The sequence below is a fragment of the Orycteropus afer genome, unplaced genomic scaffold (assembly GCF_000298275.1).
Source record: "Orycteropus afer afer isolate SDZICR_OR568_19922 unplaced genomic scaffold, OryAfe1.0 scaffold00061, whole genome shotgun sequence".
Lineage (NCBI taxonomy): Eukaryota > Metazoa > Chordata > Mammalia > Tubulidentata > Orycteropodidae > Orycteropus > Orycteropus afer.
Window position 1 is genome coordinate 367,335 of NW_006921648.1, and position 20,872 is coordinate 388,206.

The window sequence follows — 20,872 nt, forward strand, 5'->3', positions numbered from 1 at the left end:
GGGCGTGACCTGCAGCGGACCGTGGCCGTGGGGCGGGGCCAGGTGGCGGGGCGTGACCTGCAGCGGACCGTGGCCGTGGGGCGGGGCCAGGTGGCAGGGCATGCTGTTGTGCGTGTGGTCACTGTGCATTGGGGTGACCTGATAGCTGCTGACGACAGTCTGCCTTAAAATCTTGCCCCTGAGGAAACTTTCAGAGAGGCCCCTAATGAGTGTTCTGTCCACAGGACGTGCTGGTGGGCGTTTGCCAGGACTCTCCAGTGTGATGTCCGTGAGGCATCCACACCAGGAAGCTTTTGTCCAAAGCGTATTTTTTTTCTATTGTTGTTATTTGCCATCCAGTCGGCCCCGACTCCTAGCAACCCCTCCTTGGGTTTCTGAGGCAATTATCACTATGGAAATAGGAATACCCAACCTTCCTTCCGAGGAGTGGCTGGTAGGTTTGAACCGCCAGCCTCCTGGTTAGCAGTCAAGTGCCTTAGTCACTATGCTATTTTTTTCTAGTTATATAAAAATAACCTGTTTCATAGAGGAACACTTGGATGGGAGTAAGCTGGAGGGAAAACAAAAGAATAATAAGCGTGGTCTGCTGACATGGTCATCTACCTGTTCTGTCAGGGAAGTCACGTGTCAGGCACTCCGTTCTGTGTCCCACACGATCTGCACCGGTGGCCGTCAGGCGTGTCCTGACTCGTGGCAACCCCGCACATGTCACGGTAGAGGTGCGCACTGTTAGGAGCTTTAGAGACAGTGGTCAGGCCTTTCTTCTCAGGAGCTCTGGGTAGAGTCATACCTCCAGCCTCAGCAGCCGGGAAGATACCCGTTAGTGCTGTCCGGGGACTCCAGTGCTAGTTAGTTCTTAAAAAATTAAGATTTTAAACTTGAATTTAATGGCCTAATTCCCAGATGTTGAGCCTTTTGCACATTTGCTGGATTGTGGTCCTTGCTCTGCTGAGCCTCGGGGGGGCCTGCGTGTGTCTCAGGTCTCCTTTGTTGCTCAGCCTCTGTTCTCTGTGACCTTGGAGGTTGTGACGTGTGCAGGCTGGCTGTTTAGTGGCTTGCATCTTTTGGTGGGAAGACCCCAGAAGTGACACTGGGCGCTTCTCTGAGAGCATGAATTGCCTGTGGTGTGTGTGTGTGCAGGGGTGGAAGCGTGCTGACGCAGCAGCTAGGACGGTTCCCGGTCCTCTTTGCTTCCAGCCCTGCTCACCAAGTGCTTGCTGAGTGGAAGGGTGCCCATGAGACAAAATCCAGAGCGCCGCCTGAGCCACCCACGGAGGCCAGTGGCCCAGGCGTGTGTCTTCCGTCGCTCTGAGTACGGGGGCTGGGTCAGCCTCATCGCCTCGCCCTGCCCTGCCCTCAGCTGCTGCTCCTTTTGGCCAGACGGCTTTTCTCTGGTAACAGCATATACCCACTCACCAAGTTCACCAAGTACATTTCAGTGACATTGGTTATGTTCTGCACACTGCCCCCTACTGGCTCCCTCTCCACACTGCTTCTCTACCTTTGACTCAGACTCGTTGCCCCTAAACTTCCTGTCTGCAGGCTGCTAGCGTTACTGTCAACAGTTTGATCTCATACCTATAATGCTTTAAAGGGCACAATGGTCATACCAAAAAAAAAAAGAAAAGAAAGAACTGGACTGTGCATCCTCAGGAACTGAGCCGCTGACTTGATTTCATTTTATTTTAATGCATGTGGCTGGGGGCTGCCGTCCGGGACAGTGCTGCCCAGGGGAGCAGGCCGGCGGCGTTCACGCAGGGGCGGGCCGGTATGTCTGAGTTGTCGGCTGTGGGCAAGAAAAAGAGGCACTCAAAGGCAGTCTGCATTTTCAGGGAGCGTAATTCAGGAAGGGGTGATGCCGTGAGCAGGTTTTGGTACAGGTGACAGCGACATTACAAAAAGGAGTGCCAGCTGTTCAGAGCCGGAGCAGGGAGGACGTGGAACTCTGAGGGGGCTGAGCAGAGGTCTGGCAGGAGACGCCCGGCGCCCACAGTGTCTGCTGTTCGAGGTGCAGGGCACATTTTTATTCTGGCCTATTTTTTTTTTTTTTTTAGTAGCAGCTTTGTTCAGCTCCCATTGACAGACACTAGACTGCATGTATTTAAAGTGGTCAGGGTGATTACTTCGACCTGCGTACACAGCCATGAAGCCACCACCCCAAGAGCTTCCTCATCCCCGCTTGTCATCCCGTCCCCGCCGCTGCTGCCCCACTGCTAGGACCCACTGATCACTTGCTGTCTCTGAAGGCCATTGCATTTTCTGGGATTTGATGGGAGATTCAAACCCACCAGCCAGTCCTCGAAAGGAAGGTTGGGCAGTCTACTTCCATAGAGATGCCCCCTCAGAAACCCAAGGAGGGGTTGCTATGGGCCGGGTCCCACTCGAGGGCAGTGAGGTTTTGATCCAGACAGGCGCACTGTGTCCATCCACCTGCTGCGGGGCGTGGGGGCTGGGTGGCTGTAGCACACCCCCCCTTGTTGCTCAGCTGCACCCACACCTGCTCGTGGAGCTACTGGGTGCCCCCATTGCACACCTCAGCACGTTGTCACTTCAGTCAAGCAGGTGACCAGCTGTGGGGCCCTGTGGCAGGCTCTGCTGCCTGCGAATGGTGTGGAGCCTCCTGGAGGAGGGGGGGAGCTCCCGGAGCTGACAGGCTGTGACTGCCACCAGCACCAGCGTGAATGTGCCCCCCGAAAGCCCTCAGCCTCTTCCTCCAGGGGTGGGAGCAAAAGATGTGAAGATCCTTAGCATCCACCAGGAGGGGCATTCGTCAGTCACAGTTACCGGCACCTGTGGCAGGCAAGAGATTTGAGGAAGGCCGAGGTACCTGTGACAGGGTCCTTGTCCTCAGCAGAATTACCTCTATTTGGTGGGGGGACAGGAATTAGGACAGTTAACCCACTGCCATGGAATCGATTTTGGCCCACAGCGCCCCTAGAGGACAGAGTGGAACTGCCCACAGGGTCTCCAAGGCTGTCAATCTTCACAGAAGCAAAGCCCAAACCACACCCACTGCCTGGAGTCCATTCTGACCCACAGCGCCCCTAGAGGACAGAGTGGAACTGCCCACAGGGTCTCCAAGGCTGTCAATCTTCACAGAAGCAAAGCCCAAACCACACCCACTGCCCTGGAGTCCATTCTGACCCACAGCGCCCCTAGAGGACAGAATGGAATTGCACCATGGGGTTTCCAAGGCTGTCAATCTTCATGGAAGCAAAGCCCAAACCACACCCACTGCTGTGGAGTCCATTCTGACCCACAGCGCCCCTAGAGGACAGAATGGAACTGCACCATGGGGTTTCCAAGGCTGTCAATCTTCGTGGAAGCAAAGCCCAAACCACACCCACTGCTGTGGAGACCATTCCGACCCCCAGCGTCCCTAGTGGACAGAGAGGAACTGCTCAAAGGCTGTAAGTGTGGAAGCCAACTGCCTCATCCTTCTGTAGAGCAGCTGGTGGGTTCAAACTGTCAGCCTTGTGGCTGGTGGCCAGGAGCTTAGGCACTGTGCCACCAGGGCTCCTCACAGGACAGTTAACCCTCATAGCACCAGCAGCAGATGCCAAGCACTGTCTTTTGCTGAAGTGTTCAGCGCCCCTTCCTCCCCAGACCTCATCTTCTGTGAACTTAGGGCCCCATGCCCTCAATATCTCTGCTTCCCTTTGGACTGTTGTCCCCAAGCCACCTCCTCGTCACCTCTCCTTCTCCCTGTACCCAGACACCCAGGTAAACACAGCCCACTTGGGCGCGTGCTGTGTGTGTTTCTGGCTCCTTGCCTGGATTTGTGTTCATTCCTTGAGAGCGAGGTCCCTTCTGTCCACCAAGAGTAGCAGGGGCAACACCCTCAGCATCTCTCCTGTTAAACCCAAGAAGAGGAAACTGGAAGGTGTGACTGAGCAGAGGTTGAAAACGACTGAACACTTCCGAGAATAAGCTTTTACTTGAGAAAGATTTTTTCCCAAGGAAATTTGTCACCGGATGGAATGTTGAAACTGAGGTTTTAGTCTTCTCTTCATTATTCTTATGTCACTGGTGCCGACCATCTGTATTTTTCATTTAGAAATGTATTTACATATATATAAATACTTGCATTAGATTGTAAGTGTATTTATTTTTATTTATTATTCTATTTATTCTGTGTATTTATTTTTATTTATTGTTCTATTTCCCCAATTCTGGAAGGTCAGAGGGAACGGAACCGATGCCATTAGTGGAGTGAGTGTTGGGGCCCAGTGAGGCCTAGTTCAGACACAGACCCTGGGTGTGTAATTGAGTCTCGGCCTCTTGAGCTGTGGCCACGGCTCATACATGTGCCTGCCTGGCTCTAGCCAGACCTCACGCTGCTGCACTTTGCAGTTTTTCATGAATTAAAGGTTTGTGGCGACCCTGTATGAGGCAGGTGTCAGGTGCCGTTTTTCCGACAGCGTGTGCTCACTTCGTGTTTCTGCCCCGTGTTGGTTGTTTGCACGGCCTCCCTGACTTTGCCGTCATGCTCGTGCCCATGAAGCAGACCACAGTGTCGGGCAAACGTAACATCTGTAGGCACAGGGAGAGCAAAAAATCTGTGGGACTCGCTTGACTGTGATCTTGGTTTGACAGCAGGCTGTCTGCAGCCCCAGGCCACCACCCACTGTCCCAGCCCCCACACCTGTTGCACTGGTGTTTTGATCTAGGGCTCACACACCTGCAGGAAATGGAAAATATGGAAGAATGCCCCTGGTCTTGGTCCTGGTCCGCTGCCCTGTGGAAGCTCGTGAATATCTGATGGTGACGGGAAGCCACTGAGCACAGGACGTCGCTTGTCCCTGAGCCCTGCCCCCGCTCCCCGCGCATCCCCCAGCATCACCCTCATGCCCGGTTGCTCCCCACGTCCCTCAGGGAAGGAAGGGAATTGTTAGGTAGCACAAGCTAGCAGCCTCGTGGTTCCTGCTGGCTTTGGCTTCTTACGGCAAAGCTGCCGGAGAGCCGACGGGACTCTGGCGTACAGGACCAGGAAGATGGAAGCATTAGTTCAGTGTGTGACCTTCCCCATCAGCCTATCTGTGGGGTCGGGAAGAGCGTCCACTGCCCATGCGAGCTGACTGCGTCGGCACTTTGCATGCTGGGAGCTGGGGTGCAGGCACAGGTCGGCTTCACTCGACCTGACTTGGGATGGCGGTGCGTAGTTCCCTTAGCTTTGTGTGCAAAACAGGAGTGAGCTCGTTTATGGAACACGGAGCAGGGTGGACTCAGGTGTGCTGTGCCGGTTCCTAGGCTCAGCAATCGCGTTATGTACCTGCAAATTCACCAGCAGACCGACTCTGAACAGAAGGGCTGAGAATGTTTACAGAGCACTTGGGCAGTGGGAGGGGCGGGGAAGAGGGCAGTTCCCGAAAGGGAGACGTGTGCGTGGACGTTACGTGTTTGTGGTTTTTAAAATGTATCTTTGTGTGATGTATTTAGGAGTGAGATGGGCATTTTGTCCAGAGTCCTGACGAGTGAGACGCCTGGGCCTTAATGACACCTTGCCCCTAATGATAACATTGCCAGTCCTAGCTCTGGGTGCCCACAAGACCCCTCCGTCAGACTCCCTGCAAACATCCGGGGGCTGTCTCCTGCCCCATGACAGTTGACATGCACAGAAAACACACATAGAACAGCATGTGCCGATCCAGCAGTGTGTCTGTGTTCAGTTCAGTGACTGAGGACACTGCCCGTGGTACCACCAACCCCATCCCCCTCTTCCAAACCACTGTCCGTCCCCCGAGTAAACGCTTCCGTGCACCCTCCCCCCCACCCGTCTCCGCTGAGCCACTTTGCTTTCTCTGACGCTCAGTTCTCGTGAGTTCTCGTAAGTGAGGCCACGCGGCATTAGTCCCGGTGTGGCTGACGCCGGCACCGGCATGGTGTTTCCCAGATCCATGTGTGTGGTGGCATGTAGCTCATTTCTTTATGGCTGAGGGGAGTTCCCTGTGTGTGTGGCTATACCATGTCCTGTGTCCGTCCTCTGTGTGTTGTACTGGGTGTGGTGACCCCACACCGTGTGTCCATCCTCTTTGTGACACTGTGTGTGTAGTTATCCCACACGGTGCGTCTGTCCTCTGTGTGTTGTACTGTGGGTGTGGTGACCCCACACCGTGTGTCCGTCCTCTGTGTGACGCTGTGGGTGTGGATACTCCACACCTTGTGACTGTCCTCGGACAATGGACCTTTGTGTCAGGTACCCATTTTGGCTGCTATGAAAAGTGCTGAAGCCACGTGACATTCTGATCTCAGCTGATCACATGTGACTATTTAAAGTAAACCTAGCCCTGTAGTGTGTGTTGTTAGTATGTTCGTGGAGACCTTTCATGTGCCCTTGTCATGCCAGCATCCATCTTGGGGAAGAGTATTTTTAGTTTTCTCACAGAAAGAAATGCTTTAGAGACTTAGTCTGTCCCCTGCTCCATCCCCTCCCCTGAAAACTTTTAGATTCTTTTAACTCGAAAGCAGCGGGTGTAGGTAGAAAGATTGTCACTGTGAAACCTCTGCTGGGTGTTCTGTGACTTTGACTAACAGTTCGTGAAGGCCCCTCGGGCCCCTTTGCCTGCCCCCACACAGCGACCCTGCTGGACCTCTGAGTCGACCCTAGGTTAGCCCCTTCCTTCCCTCCACCCACCCACCCGCCGAATACAAAGCACCATTTACTCCCAGCGCCTGGCCAGGTACTGCTTCACCATGTTCATTTTGTGTAACGTTGGGTGAACACTGGATTCAGCTTTGGCTCCGTGGTAGCTTGCGTTTGGTACCTCGAACTGCCTGACCGGGTATTTAAAAACCCTGTCTCCAGCAGGGGAGCAAGCGTTCTGCCTGGAAGACTGTACTGATCTGTGAGAACACTTGCATATACTCGGAACCCTGAGTCAGGGTCACACCTGAAGACGCTCCTGCCTGGAGTGGCAGCGCCGGGAGGGGTCCCACCTCGAGCGTGGTACAGCTGCGGTGGGTCCCCTTGTGCTGAACCCTCTGGGGCCAGGCTGGCGGGGCGAGGACACTGGCAGTCCGGGCATGTCTCGTCTGCATTTCTTGGACTTTTGCTGCGTGGGCCGGGTCGCGCCCGCTCCAGCCAGCTCCCCCGGGCTTTCGTCAGCCTGGGGAGCCAGCTACTTGATCCTTTCAGGCCCCGCCCAAGCCGCTGTCCCTTCAGCACCGGGACCCTGAGTGCCTTTCTGTCTTTGAAAAAGCCTTGGTAGCACAGTGGTTCAGGCTCACCTGCTAACCGAAAGGTCGGCAGCTTGAACTCACCAGCGGCTCCTTGGGAGAGGGACCTGGTGATGTACCTGCCTGAAGACTGTTGTCGCTGGGTGCGGTGAAGACGGTTCCGACAGAGAGAGCCCCTGCGTGCCGTGGGCCCCACAGCACCCCGCCCGGCGCCGCTCTGTCGCCCGTCACTGCCTCGGCCCTGGCTCAGTCCAGCTCGTCAAGGCCCTCTCTTCCTCCGCTGACCCTCTACCAAGCCTGATGTCCTTCTCCAGGGACTGGTCCATCCGGGTGAGACGTCCGAAGCGGTGAGATGAAGTCTCGCCATGCTTGCATCTTAAGGAGCCTCCTCCTGGCTGTATTTTGTCTAAGACAGACGTGGCCGTTCTTCTGGTGGTCCAAGTATGTTCAGCATTCTTCACCAAGACCGTGTTCCAAAGCCATCAGTTCTTCTTTGGCCTTCCTTATTCCTTGTCCAGCTTTCACATGAACATGAGACAGTTGAGAATACGCGGCTTGGGTCAGGTGCACCTTTGTCCTCAGATTGACGTCTTTGCTTTTTAATACTCAAAAGAGGGTTTTTTTGCAGCAGATTTGCCGAGTATAATATGTTCTTTGATTTCTTGACTGCTGCTTCCATGAGTGTTGATTGTGGATCCAAATAAAATGAAATCTTTGACAACTTCAATCTTTTCTCCATTTATTGTGATGTTTCTTATTGGTCCAGTTTTAAGGATTTTTGTTTTCTTGATGTTGAGGTATGGTCCATACTGAAATCTTTGATCTTCATCAGTCAGTGCTTCAAGTCATCTTCACTTTCATCAAAGTTGTGTCTTCTGCACATCTCAGGCTGTTAGAGTCTTTCTCCAATCCTGATGCCACATTCTTCTTCATAGAGTCCAGCTTCTCAGATTATGGGCTCAGCACACAGATTGAGTAAGTACAGTGAAAGGATTCAACCCTGAGCAGCTTTGCAAGAAAAATGACAATTTGCAAACAACCAGGAAGGCCAGTAGCAGGCGACCAATTGAAGGAACAATGCTCTGCACACACTTACACAGACTCCCGTTGGAATATGCGCCTGTCAGAGATGGAAGTGGGAGTGCATGTCCGGATGTCAGAAGATGTTCTGGTGTAAAAGGGGAATAAAGCAGGTGGCAGAACACTGCACATGGCAACTGCGTGTCTGCCCCGCACGCCTGCTCGTATGTGCGCTCACACTCGCACCCATGGTGGAACACACCTGTTAAAAATGGAAGAAGTGGTAGACTTAGTTTATTGTAGGAAGGTGTTGCAGGATAGATGATTGTAAAAGGCATCACTCATATGCAGGTTGCACATGTCCTCGGCATGTGCACACCCTCACGCACAGATCTGGAGGAACATGGATGTTAGCTGACTCTGGATTCAGGGTTAGGATTCAAAAACCATTCTTCCTCTTGTCTCGCTCTCTCACCTGATAGTTCCACAAAAGCGTGTTACCTGTGTCATACCTGCGTCATGGTTAAATTTTTTTAAAGCAGTGGGGATTAGAATCCCCAGTTCCACAATGCTGGGATCAAAGGACAGCCCCGGGCTGATCTTAGCTTGCTGGTCTCGGCTGCTCTGCACGGTGGGCCGCTCAGTTCTAGGTTTCTGCACCTGTGCGGGGTGTACGTACCTCCCAGCGGTGGGCTATTCCTTTCTTCCCCTTTACCTGGATCAGGTGATCAGGCTCCCGCCCTCCGCCACCAGGGCTCTGCCCACCGCACACCCTGATCACAGTGAGTCATGTTTTCACCGAGCCCCCGTGGCTTCCGCCACAAAGACCTTCTAGAAGCTGCTGTGGAAGCCTCTCTGGGGCCGTGCAGCTGGGCGGGGGCTGGGTGCAGTTATGGGAAATGCAGGCTTGGCCACCACAAACCAGCCCGACCCTGGAACTTGAGGTCGGTGGTCAGCTTCATTGTTGCGTCTTCTGAGAAACTCAGGAACCCCGCTGGTATTAGTGTGTCTTTCGATGCATTTCCTAGTTCCTGAATCATATTCCTGTATTTCGGAATCAGCCAGTCTGAGGTGGTCATAGTTCTCCCTCGGGGTCGTTGTGGGAATTGCATCTGCTCAGCGCTTACGGGCCTCCGGGGACGTCAGGCAGATGTTCACTGCTCTGCCAGGCCCCGCACAGGGTTCCTTTTCCCTTGGTTTGAGTTGATTTTGCTCAGGAACTTAACTGTGTAAGATGAGGATAGCGAGTCCAAACAACAGCCCCCAGGGCAGACCACATGCCTGTCACCTCACCTCGCACTCATGGGGCCCCATGGCGTCAGGGCCACACCACGCTCCGCAGGGTCTCGGTGGCTGGGTTCTCAGCGGGGGATCACCAGGCCTTTCCCGTGCAGGGCCCCTGGGCGGGTTTGAGCTGCCAGCCTTCCATTTAGACAGGAATTGTTCGGACCACCAGGGCCTCATAAACGTAGACCGCCCCACCCCACCCCACTTTAAGGGACAGGAGAGGGACTGTGTGTTGCTGGCTGCTCCCTAATGATGCATCCCGAGTGGACAGGAACTGAGACGACTAAGAGAGGAGGAGGTGCCGCCTCGCTGAGATGGGGGGCTGTGCAAGACGGTAGTTCAGGGTCCCTTGTTCAGAAATTATTTTTAAAAATTGCAAGTGGGCAACAGCAGGACGTTTGACCCAGTGCACCACCGTTCTGAGGAGGCCTGTGCAGTAGCCCTGATTGGAAACGATAGGCCTCCCTCCCACGCCAGATTCCCTTAGGACGTTTGGACAAGAGAAACCCGAAGTGTCCAAGAGGGCTTTCTGGTTGCAAGGTCTTAGAGCTGTTTAATCTCGGAATCTGTGTGGAAAGCCGCTGCTGGCACACGTTGTCTGTGCTTGAGGATGGTGTGTATGAGTCTCCTGGGGCCGCTGTAACAAAGCACCACACGCTGAAAGGCTCATGGTGACAGAAACATGTCCTCAGGGTTCTGGGGGCCAGGCCCCTGCAGGCAAGGTGGCAGCAGGGCCACACGCATGTCCTCAGCTCTGGGTGGTCCCAGGCGCTCCTTGGCTTGCAGCTGCATGTCCCTCTGTCTCTGTTCTGACTGTCACGTGGCCATCTTCCCTCTCTGTGTGTCTTTTCTTCCGTAAGGACACTGTTCAGATCAGGTCAGCCCCTTCCCCTGCCCTCACGACCTCACGTTTACTGATGACCTCTGCAAAGCCTGTTTGCACACAAGGTCACACGGCTTAAGATGACCATATCTTTTGGGGAACACGGTTCCTTCCATAACAGAGTGAGAGGCAATGTGACGTGTGGGACATGCCTGGGATATGAGGTGGGAAGCCTGCATGCTGCTCCCACCCCAATGAGCCCCGTGGCCTTGGAGAAGCCATGACCCTCTTGTTCCCCACAGCCTGGGTCCCAGGACTGGCCTGGGCAGGTGGCTCCAGTTGCCACGTGTTGCTGCCTTGTGGCCAGTGTGCACTCAGGCCCACCTGCTCTTTCTCTCCCTTTCCCATGTAGAAGTTCATTGAGTTTGAAGATGCCTTGGAACAAGAGAAGAAGGAGCTGCAAGTCCAGGTGGAGCGCTATGAGATCCAGACACGCCAGCTGGAGCTGAAGGCCAGGAACTATGCCGACCAGAGTAAGTAGCGGGGGTGATGCTGTGGCTTCTGCGTGCGCCTGACCCAGGTGTACCAGCCGGAGCTGAAGGCCAGGAACTATGCCGACCAGAGTAAGTAGCGGGGGTGATGCTGTGGCTTCTGCGTGCGCCTGACCCAGGTGTACCAGCCGGGGCTGAAGGCCAGGAACTATGCCGACCAGAGTAAGTAGCGGGCGGTGATGCTGTGGCTTCTGCTGTTCTGTGGCTGATTCTGATAGGAAGGACACTGAGATCAGAGTTGAGAGGAAGTCCTGACTTTATTCCCCCATGAGTCCCCCAGCCATTTATCTTAGTGGTCCACAGGGGTGCGCACTCCTGTAGTGTACCCCAAACATGGCACTTAAAGTTTTACAAGAACTCAGTGGTGGGTAAAATACAGAAGTAAGGCTAGAGAGAAAACATGGAGTCTGAAATAAACTAGAGTCTAACCAGACCCAGGTCAGCCAGTTTAGTTAGGCCCAATGCCTCAGGTTCTGGGGTTTGCTTACATATTCCCCCCTTTTGATCAAGACTCCACTGGGGACACTGATCTCCCACAGTGGAGGCACCTTTCTCTTCCAAGGACTTTGAGTCACATCGTGAGCTGCAGCATCAGGCATCTTGCTTCCTTTCGATCATTAGACTGTTTCACCTTGCCATGTTAATTGCCCCCATCTTCAAGTGAGTTGATTTTCATTGGGGTTAGTGTTATAGACAGAGCCACATTAGAGGAATAATGTAACTTTTTAAAGCGGCTAGCTCAAGGTGTGAAATCGGTGTCCTCTGAAAATTTGGCTTCTTCAAAACACATAATCTTTGCATAATGAGGGGGTTGTAGTGGAGTTCTGAAATTAACAGTAGTGGTGGGTACAAGGCTGTCATCTGATGGAGATAATGCTAGTGGGTCTGAATTTCATACACAGACTTAGGGGAATGGTGGCACATCCAATAGTCAGTTGCCAGCATTAGATAACAACTGAGCTAGTTTTTCTTCCAAGAATTTGCAAGGATTACTGTAAATAGTTACAGAGAACATACAGAGAGCTTCATAATGAAGGAAAACTACCCAGAAGTAATATAACAGAGCAAATGGCATAAAAACAACAGCTACAACAAAGTTAGTTCCTTTGGTCACCTTCATGAAAGAATGAAGTTTTACTGTGGACAGCCCTGCAGCTCAGCTAATAACATAGGATTAGCTACAATCATGAGGCAGAGTCTAAAGATTTCAGCAGGCTGCATTGAGATCTTGTTCAGTGATCTTGCGATGTCTACCTGAGACATCATCTGCTTCTGGCAACTTGGGCGTTTCAGTGTGATCCTCAAGTTTCCAGAGGCTGGTGAGTTCATGAAGGTTTCTTGCTCTCTTTAGTTGAGACAGATGTATCCACATCTTAACTGCCTGTAATTTGGCAGCACAGGGTTGAGTGAGAAGGACTAAGTGTGGTCCTTTCCAGTGAGGTTCAAGAGGATCTTTTGATCAACGCCTCTCCTACATATTCTCCCAGAGGTGTGCTAGGCAGGCTTCCAGAGTCCAGGCTTTGTTCATTCAAGGCTTGTCTGACCTGTGAATGATCCTCTTTAGGACACTGGGTTAAACACTGACAATAATTCAGTGGAGGTAGGTAAGGCAGTTTTCTTATTAGGCCCAGTCACACAGTATCCTGTGTGACAGTTGGAGTTGTGTGGCAACTTGGCTGGACCACAATTCTGTGTGGTTTAAGCTGTTGTGATGTGGTTATTCCCATGATAGGATCAGATGATTATGTTTTGAGCAGCCAATCTGTTGAAAAGGAGTTTCCCTAGGGGTGTGGCCTGCTTCCAGTATATCTATGAACATCCTGGGAAAAGAGACATTCTTCTGTGGATCAGGATTCTGTTGTGCTGCCTACAACTGTCCATGAGTGAACAATCCACCATTTGGCCTGGACATCTTGGATTCGTCATTTGTTGGAGTCAGCAGCCGGTGTACTGCCTGCCAGCCTTGAGCTCCTCAGCCCCTGCGGCTGCAAGAGTTGGGAAAAGCCTCCAGCTTGACGTTGGATCCAGGAACTTTGGACTTGCCAGCTTCTATAAGTGTGTGAGCCATTTCCCTGAGATAAATCTCTCTGTACACACATATGCACATATATATATAAGCTTTACTGGCTTTGTTTCTCGAGAACCCAGCCTAACACATCCTGCTTTTCACCATGTCTCAGTCTCATCCAACACCATTGTTGGTGCTTCAGAAGCTTTTCTGAAGTCACTTCTCAGCGTTGGGAATTGTCAGTAAATTTGGGGCATTCCTGTCTTTATTTATTGTAACTGCAGAAGTAATTTGAGAGGCTATTCATTCGCTACCACATCAGCAAGGTTATTCCCTCGAATTTCCTAAGTGTGGGCTGTCTTGTTTCTCCTGCTGCTCCAGATGAACAGAATCCAATTACTGCACCTTGGATGGCTGCTGGCAAGTCTTTAAGTCCCACATGCTGCATTATGAACTGAGAGATAGAACCATGTTAGGCCAATTGATTGAAATAAACCACAGAACTACGGCCCTAGCTCTTTGACGCAAGAACACGGGTTCCTGAGGCCTGTGTTTATACAAGAGCAGCAATGACGACTCTTCACATGTGGCTTCCACAGCACCTCAGGCTGCGTGCTGTTGATACGAACACCGCAGCACTCACCAATTCAGGCACAGACCCCGTGGGAGCCCAATCGGAAGTCTAATGCTGTCCTGCTTGTAAACTCATAGCTCGAACTTCAGACACTTCTCCAGTCACGGTCTTTACAACTTTGCTAAGTTTCAAGATCTAAACCTATTTAAAGTCTGATGATTCCCTTCAGTGTAAAAACCAGCTCTTTCAGTAGCTAATAGCACTATGCTGACTTCAGTATAAAGTGCTCTGTGGTGAGGATTTTTCCCATCTCCTAATTCTTCTTTAATGTTTCTAAGGTTTCTTTTCTGGTCTCAATTTTACATTCTTCTCTTATTTCTTATGTTGTTGTTGTTAAGCGCCGTCGAGTCGTTTCCGACTCACAGCGACCCCACGCACAGCAGAACGAAACACTGCCTGATCCCGCGCCAGCCCCACAATCCCTACTATACTTGAGCCCATCATCGCAGCCACCGTGTCAATCCATCTCGTTGAAGGCCTCCCTCTCTTTCGTCGACCCTCCACCCTACCAAGCATGACATCCTTCTCCAGGGAATGGTCCCTTCTTACAACATGACCAAAATAGGTGAGACCAAGTCTGGCCATTCTTGCTTCCAAGGAGCATTCTGGCTGCACTTCCTCCAGGACAGATCTGTTAGTTCTTTTAGCAGTCCACGGTACTTTCACTTATTTCTTATATTTCCTCTTAATTGATTAAGTTTATAAACACACAGGAATAGTATAGTAACAACCCAGATCTGCAGGTAAAACAGCAAACCCCTGAGTTAGCAGTTTAGGAAAAGAGAAGGAAAATGAGCTCTTCTATCCAGAATGTGTTCCCATATGAAACCCATAGTAATGCTCTGGTCCACTCAGTCTGTGTCGTTCATGTCTGTCCTTCGCAGTTCTGGATCAGCCACTCTGTGAGTCCATCAGCTTCTACACAAGAGTTCTGGAAACCTTGATGTAGTCTAGTGCTATCCACGTTCACAATATCACAGTACATTTCATAAGCCCAACATAGTCCATCTTTTGTTGAAATATTTTGGTCAGTCATTTTTAGCAAGACAGGAAAGTAAAAACTTATCTCAGATGACAAAACTTAATATGGCCATGATTGACTTATAATATTTCTTAAAAGTGAAAGACCAGATAGGAATTAATTACAGAACTAATATAAAGTCAATGGAAAAAAAAAAATCTTTAGACCAAAATATGTCTAAACATAATTAACTGTACTTTCAAAGGGTTTTTGGATATAACACGTAATGACTTTGTTATATAATACCATATAGTCAGGATCTACCAAGATGATCAACTCTCTAAACATCTGAATAGTAGTACAGTCTCCATGGCAAATTGTGTGAATGCCCCAGTTGAACCATTGGCTTAACGATGCTAGATTAAAAAGAAATGAAGTTCCAACTACATTAGCAATTTAAAAAATAATAAAATGATGACGTAACAGTATGCTCTTGTTGTGTAATGTCAGGCAGACACATAAGAAGAAGCACTAACAGAGTTTTAACCCAAAGAAAATAAGACACTTCTCTTGATTGACTAGAGTTCATGGAACTCAGAACATAGGAAATAAGCCTTTTTAGCACTTTTCTCCTTGTAAAACAGAAACAAATGTTTTGTGGCTTTTCTTAAAGTTTCAGAATTATCAGTGGTCTATTATAGGTCACCAAAAAACAATTCTTAAGTTATTTAACCAAAGATTTAAAAACTAAGAACCTTAGCTTTTTTCCAAAGGTATGCAGGCTTGGTTTTCAACTCAGAAATTATTCTAATGAGACACCAAGCCCTTGCTTTCAAGGAAGATTGCACAAAGAATAAATTAACTCTTCAAATCAGTAATCAAAGACTATTATTTATTTATTTGTGATTTGGGTAAAAGTTTACAGAGCAAATTGGTTTTCCATTCAACAATTCATACTTGTTTTGTGATGTTCATTGTAATTCCCAAAATGTTACGGCTCTGTTCCCACTTCCTCCCTGTGTTTACCATTTCCCTTTGTCTTTCTTTCCTGTCCCTCCCTGCCTTCTGAGCTTTATTCCTGGGCAGATGCTGCCCTTTGGATCTCGTGTGCTTGGTTGTTGTAAGGAGTGGTACCTCCCTAGTGTTATTGTTCACCGTATGGGGCTGGTGTTTGGCTGAAAGTTACGCCATGTGATTCAGTTCCAGGCTTGACGAGTGTCTACATCTCTTTCAGACCAGTAAGTCTGGTGTTTTTTATGACTTTGAGTTTTGTTCCACATTTTTCTCAGTTTTGTTATCTCAACAGTGAGAAACGCAGTTCTTTGCTATGTGACCTTAAACCTTTTAAAAATTCTCATTAATTAACTCATCAAATTTTAGCCAGTAAGATGAAAATTTTGACCATATCACATAAATTACCTTTTTAGTAAACCTTTTAAACTTTGAGTTTTGTTGCATAATACTTATACCAAAAAAATAAAAAGCCAAACTCACCGCCATTGAGTCGATTTGACTCATAGCAACCCCTCCATGGTTTTCCCAGGTGATATGTCTACGGAAGTAGATTGCCCAGTGTTCCTTCCGAGGAGTGGCTGGTGGGTTTAAAACCAAATCCACTGCCATCAAGTCGATTGCGACTCACAGTAACTGTGTTAGGCTGGGTTCTCTGGAGAAACAAAACCAGTAAAGCTTATATATACATACAGAGAAAGAGAAATTTATCTTAGGAAAATGGCTCACACACTTACAGAAGCTAGCAACTCCCGAGTTCTTGGATCAAACATCAAGCTGGAGGCTTTTCCTGCCTCAGAGATGCAGGGGCTGACGAGCTCAAGGTTGGCAGGCAGTATACTGGCCATTGACTCCAACAAATGGCAAATCCCAGGTCTCCAGGCCGGATAGTGGATTGTTCGCTCATGGACTGTTATAGGCAGCACAACAGGATCCTGATCCACAGAAGAGCGTCTCTTCTCCCAGGATGTCCATAAATATATTGGAAGCAGGCCCCACCCCTAGGAAAACTCCCTTTCAATGGATTGGCTGCTCAAAACATATATATCCGATCCCATCATGGGAATAACCCACATCACAATTGCATAAACTACACAGAATTGTGGTCCAGGCATGTCGACACACAGCTCCAACTATCACAGTGACCCTCACTGGGTTTCTGAGATGGACACAGCTCTAACTATCACAGTGATCTCATTGGGTTTCTGAGATGATAAATATTTACGGTAGATTGCCCCTCTTGCTTCCACAGAGTGGCTGGTGAGTTTGAACCTCCAACCTTCTGGGTAGCAGTCAGATGCTTTAGGCACTGTACCACCGGAGCTCCTTCCTAAGCTCTTTAGCTGTTTTGTAAATGGACCCATCAATTCTTGGCTACCCACGTTTTCCTCCCCTTTTGCTTTCCTGCGGCTCTCCTTTCCCATCATGGAACTACTTGTTTTACTTTCAAGCAAATTACCCCTTTTCCTTAAATAAAGCATATTACATATAAAATCTAACTTATGTTACTTAGAAAGGCTTTGCTTTTAAGATTGATGTAATTTAGAACATAAAAATCTCTGTCAGAGCAAATTCACTTTCATTAATTACTGGAAATATTGAGACTATTAAATTTATATAAGAGCTGACTTATTAAACCAACCAGAGTTAAGCTTTTTGGAAGAATATTATAATCTGGTTTTCATAATACTGTCTGGAAGTAGGAAGGTGTTTGTTTTTCATAACCCCATCTCTTGCATGCATTATAGGATCTTTTAGGGAAGCGATTAGACTGATTTACCTTAGAGTTTCTCAGAGTAAGTACTAAAATTCCAAATCATAGAACAGACACAAGAAACAGTTTTTCTTGAAAGAGAAAAGAACTGAGATTTCAGGTAGCCTCCTGGAAAACACCAGCTGTGGGCTTCAGCTGGCTAGAGCTCAGACCTGATGCTCTAGAGCAGAGACAAGCTCTCAGAACAAAACAGAACAGAAAAGCCACGTAAAGTCACCGGTCTGTGAGGCCGGCTCAGAACCCAGGCCTAAACAACGCCACACAAGACAGGCATGGGGAGCCCAGTCTCCGAAAACACACATTTGTTGCTGTTGTTATGTGCCATCGAGTCGGACCCGACTCATAGTGACCCCTCCTTGAGTTTCTGAGGCAGTATCACTACGGAAGTAGATTGTCCCATCTTCCTTCTGAGGAGTGGCTGGTGGGTTTGATACACATATGGCACACTGCAATTCTGGGATGAAATAGACTCAATTTAACAGGAAAACTAAACTTACTAATTTGCCAGACTCTCAGATGGAGGTATATCAGACCCTTTGAAAAGCCTGAGCATCAAAAAAAAAAGTTACCCAGAGGAAGGAAAAGACAGCATAAATAGGGACTCATTTTCTCAAATGATCATTGAAATTCCAACTTACTTCAGGGTTTTAGTTACATAGTGCTGCTCTGATAGGAATATACCACAAATGGGGTGGCTTTGACAAAGTTTGTTCTCTTGCAGTTTGGAGGCTTTAAGTCTGAGTTCAAAGTGCCAGGCTCTAGGGGCTGGGTGAAAGCCCCTCAACCTTGAGCTTCAGCTCTGCCTCCTGCTCCCAGCCCACTGAAGCTGGAGATTTTCTTCACTCAGTAACCTGCTGGCTGCTGAGGTTGAAAAATTCAAGGTTGACAAGTAAAAAGGCACAGTCCCAATGTTACCAAACAGCATGTTGTTGTTGTTGTTGTTATTTGCCATCGAGTCGGCCCCGACTCATAGCGACCCTTCCTTGGGTTTCCGAGGCAGTATCACTACGGAAGTAGGAATGCCCAACCTTCCTTCCGAGGAGTGGCTGGTGGGTTTGAACCGCCAGCCTTCTGGTTAGCAGTCAAGTGCCTTAGGCACTATGCTACCAGAGCTCCTCCAAACAACATGGCAGGCCACTAATTCAAGTCCAAAAGAAGTCCCAAGATCGGCAGGGCTTGGCAGTCTGCTGAACAACGACTTGGCTACATGCAGGGTTAAAACGTGCCAAAGAGCTGGAGACCGTCCTCAAAGTTGCTTCTTATACACTGGAGGCAGACCACATCCCAAAAGCAGCTACTCAGCTGCTCCAGTGGATTCCACCATGGGGTTAATTACCAATCTCACCATGGGAAATAACCACATTCCATGGCTGCCCAGCTACTCAACCAGGCCCAGCCAAGTTGACATACAGCCTGAACTACCACATTCAGATTGTTCAGATTTTACTGTTTTTTGAATCCAAACCAGCATCCCTGTTGGGGTAAATCTAAATTCCTTTATTAAGGCTGTTAGGCATAGGTTGAAAGTTTGGTTTCCCAGATTGGAAATTCCCAGCAGGGAGTCTGTGGTGGGGCCTGGTCAGTGTGGTTTCCCGGGGTGCCTCTCTTGCGTGAGTTGCCTTAGTGCTGGCAGGCAGCCTGGTGCTCTGACCCATCTCATGTCCCAACTTACTCTTTGACGATATCTGTCTGTTGATGGTGAGCACCCGAAAGGCTTTCAATGTGCTCGGACCCACACCCACATATTTTTGCGATAAGAGACCTGGGATTCCTTCATAACAACCATACAAAACTTGATTTCATTGCTTCTGAGCCTACTTGATTCTGCTGGCTAGAAACTTAGTCTTTTATTTTAAGTACGGGGGCAGGTGGCATTGTGACATTGAAGCAGCAGGAATAGGTGGAACAGAAATATGACAATGCAGCTTTTTGTTTGGTTTAGTTAACTTAGAGGCAGTATCCTGCAAGGAGGCAATTTTGCTATCTTGATGTCTCTTAGAAGCATGTAGATGCCAGTCAAAATAGGTGTCCCACTGAAACTTTATCCGGGAGCCTTCAGTGTCAAGTTTACTGTGCAGAGAAACTAATTTAGGTAAACCAGAACTCCAGAGTGGTCATGGGGACTGAGAGCTTGTTGTCCCCTAGAGAGAGTTAGTAAACCTTGATTGCAAGAACAGAAACAAACCCAGCAATAAAGCTTGGTGAGCTCCTACAGAAAGGTGCTGAGCGTGGATTCGAGAGCTCATTTACCTTGTGATGACGGCCAAGAGTTCAAGGAGATGGAGCCCCCACAGCTCGGCTGGTACCAAAGCCCAAGTCCTTGACATCTCAGGGTCGTTGAAGGGACCACACCTTCAAAGTCCTGCTTCTGATGCCAAATATATCATAGATGCAAACTTAACACTCTGTCAGGAGTAAAAGCAGAGTGCTTTATTGGGGAATAGCCAGGCGCGTGGGACCGGGCAGCACCTGAGTGGAGGCACGGTGCTCCAAGGAGTTGGAAGCAGAGGGCAGTGTCGATGCCCAGATGTCTGCCACTAACAGGCTGGTTCTGATTGGCAGGCCTTTGTGTAGCTGGTCACAAGGTGACCCTGAGACCCCACACAGTTCTATTGAAAGACCATAAGCATCGCACCAGAGCTTGTTTTTCTAATCTGCAGACACCTCGGGGCCAGCACGGGGCCTGGTGTAAGCTATCCTTCCGAGAACCAGTTGTGCAAGGGAGTGGACAGCTGACTTCCGGGAGTGATCGATTGCAGTCTTAGCCACAGTCCCTTATTTGCTAAGGGCAGGAGTCCAGCAGCACATGAAACAGAAGTGGAGCTAGAGACAGACAGTGGAGTCTGATCTGGACCCGGGTCCACCAGTTTGGTAAGGCTGGACCGAAGCAATGGAGTTAGTAAGGCTGGAGAAAAACTAGAGTCTGATCCAGACCTGGGTCTGAAAAACAGTGGAGTCAGATTTGGACCTGGATGAGCCAGTTTATGAAGTTAGATCGGACCCGGGTCTGCCAGTTTAGTGACACCAAATGCTTCAGGTTTGGGAGTTTGGTTACACGTGCTGGAGCAGAAATGCCGCCTGGTGGTGGCTGATCATCTGGTCAGGGTGCCGGCTCCAGGGTGTGGCTTGCTGCCTGTCGGCTCAGGAGGAAGCTCCTTGTCCCTGCAGCTTCTGCTCCTGGGCCTTCTCCATGAGACTTGGCAGCTCTCCCCCACCTCTGCCGCTTGCTTGTCCTAATTTGCTCTTTTTATATCTTGAAAGAGGCTGACTCAGGACACACGTTGTGGGATTGCTGCCTCACTGACATGACGCAGACAGCCCGTCCCGTGTGGGGTGGTTCTCACGGGCACAGACACAGACGGCCCATCCCGCATGGGGTGGTTCTCACAGACACAGGCACAGACAGCCCGTCCCGCGTGGGGTGGTTCCCACAGGCACAGACAGCCCGTCTCACAAGGGGTGGTTCCCACAGACACAGGCACAGACAGCCCGTCCCGCGTGGGGTGGTTCCCACGGACACAGACAGCCCATCCCGTGTGGGGTGGTTCCCACAGACCCAGGCACAGACAGCCCGTCCTGCGTGGGGTGGTTCCCACGGACACAGACAGCCCGTCCCGCGTGGGGTGG

General features: G+C 49.9%; 1 protein-coding gene across 1 annotated transcript in view; it reads left to right on the forward strand.

The window, feature by feature from the left end:
* Positions 1-20,872, forward strand: part of MAPK8IP3 (mitogen-activated protein kinase 8 interacting protein 3) — a 59,649-nt gene that overhangs the window by 4,543 nt on the left and 34,234 nt on the right. The window contains exon 2 of the mRNA XM_042780774.1: positions 10,717-10,839. Coding sequence (XP_042636708.1) covers positions 10,717-10,839 — 123 coding nt within the window. The remainder of the gene's footprint in view (positions 1-10,716; positions 10,840-20,872) is intronic.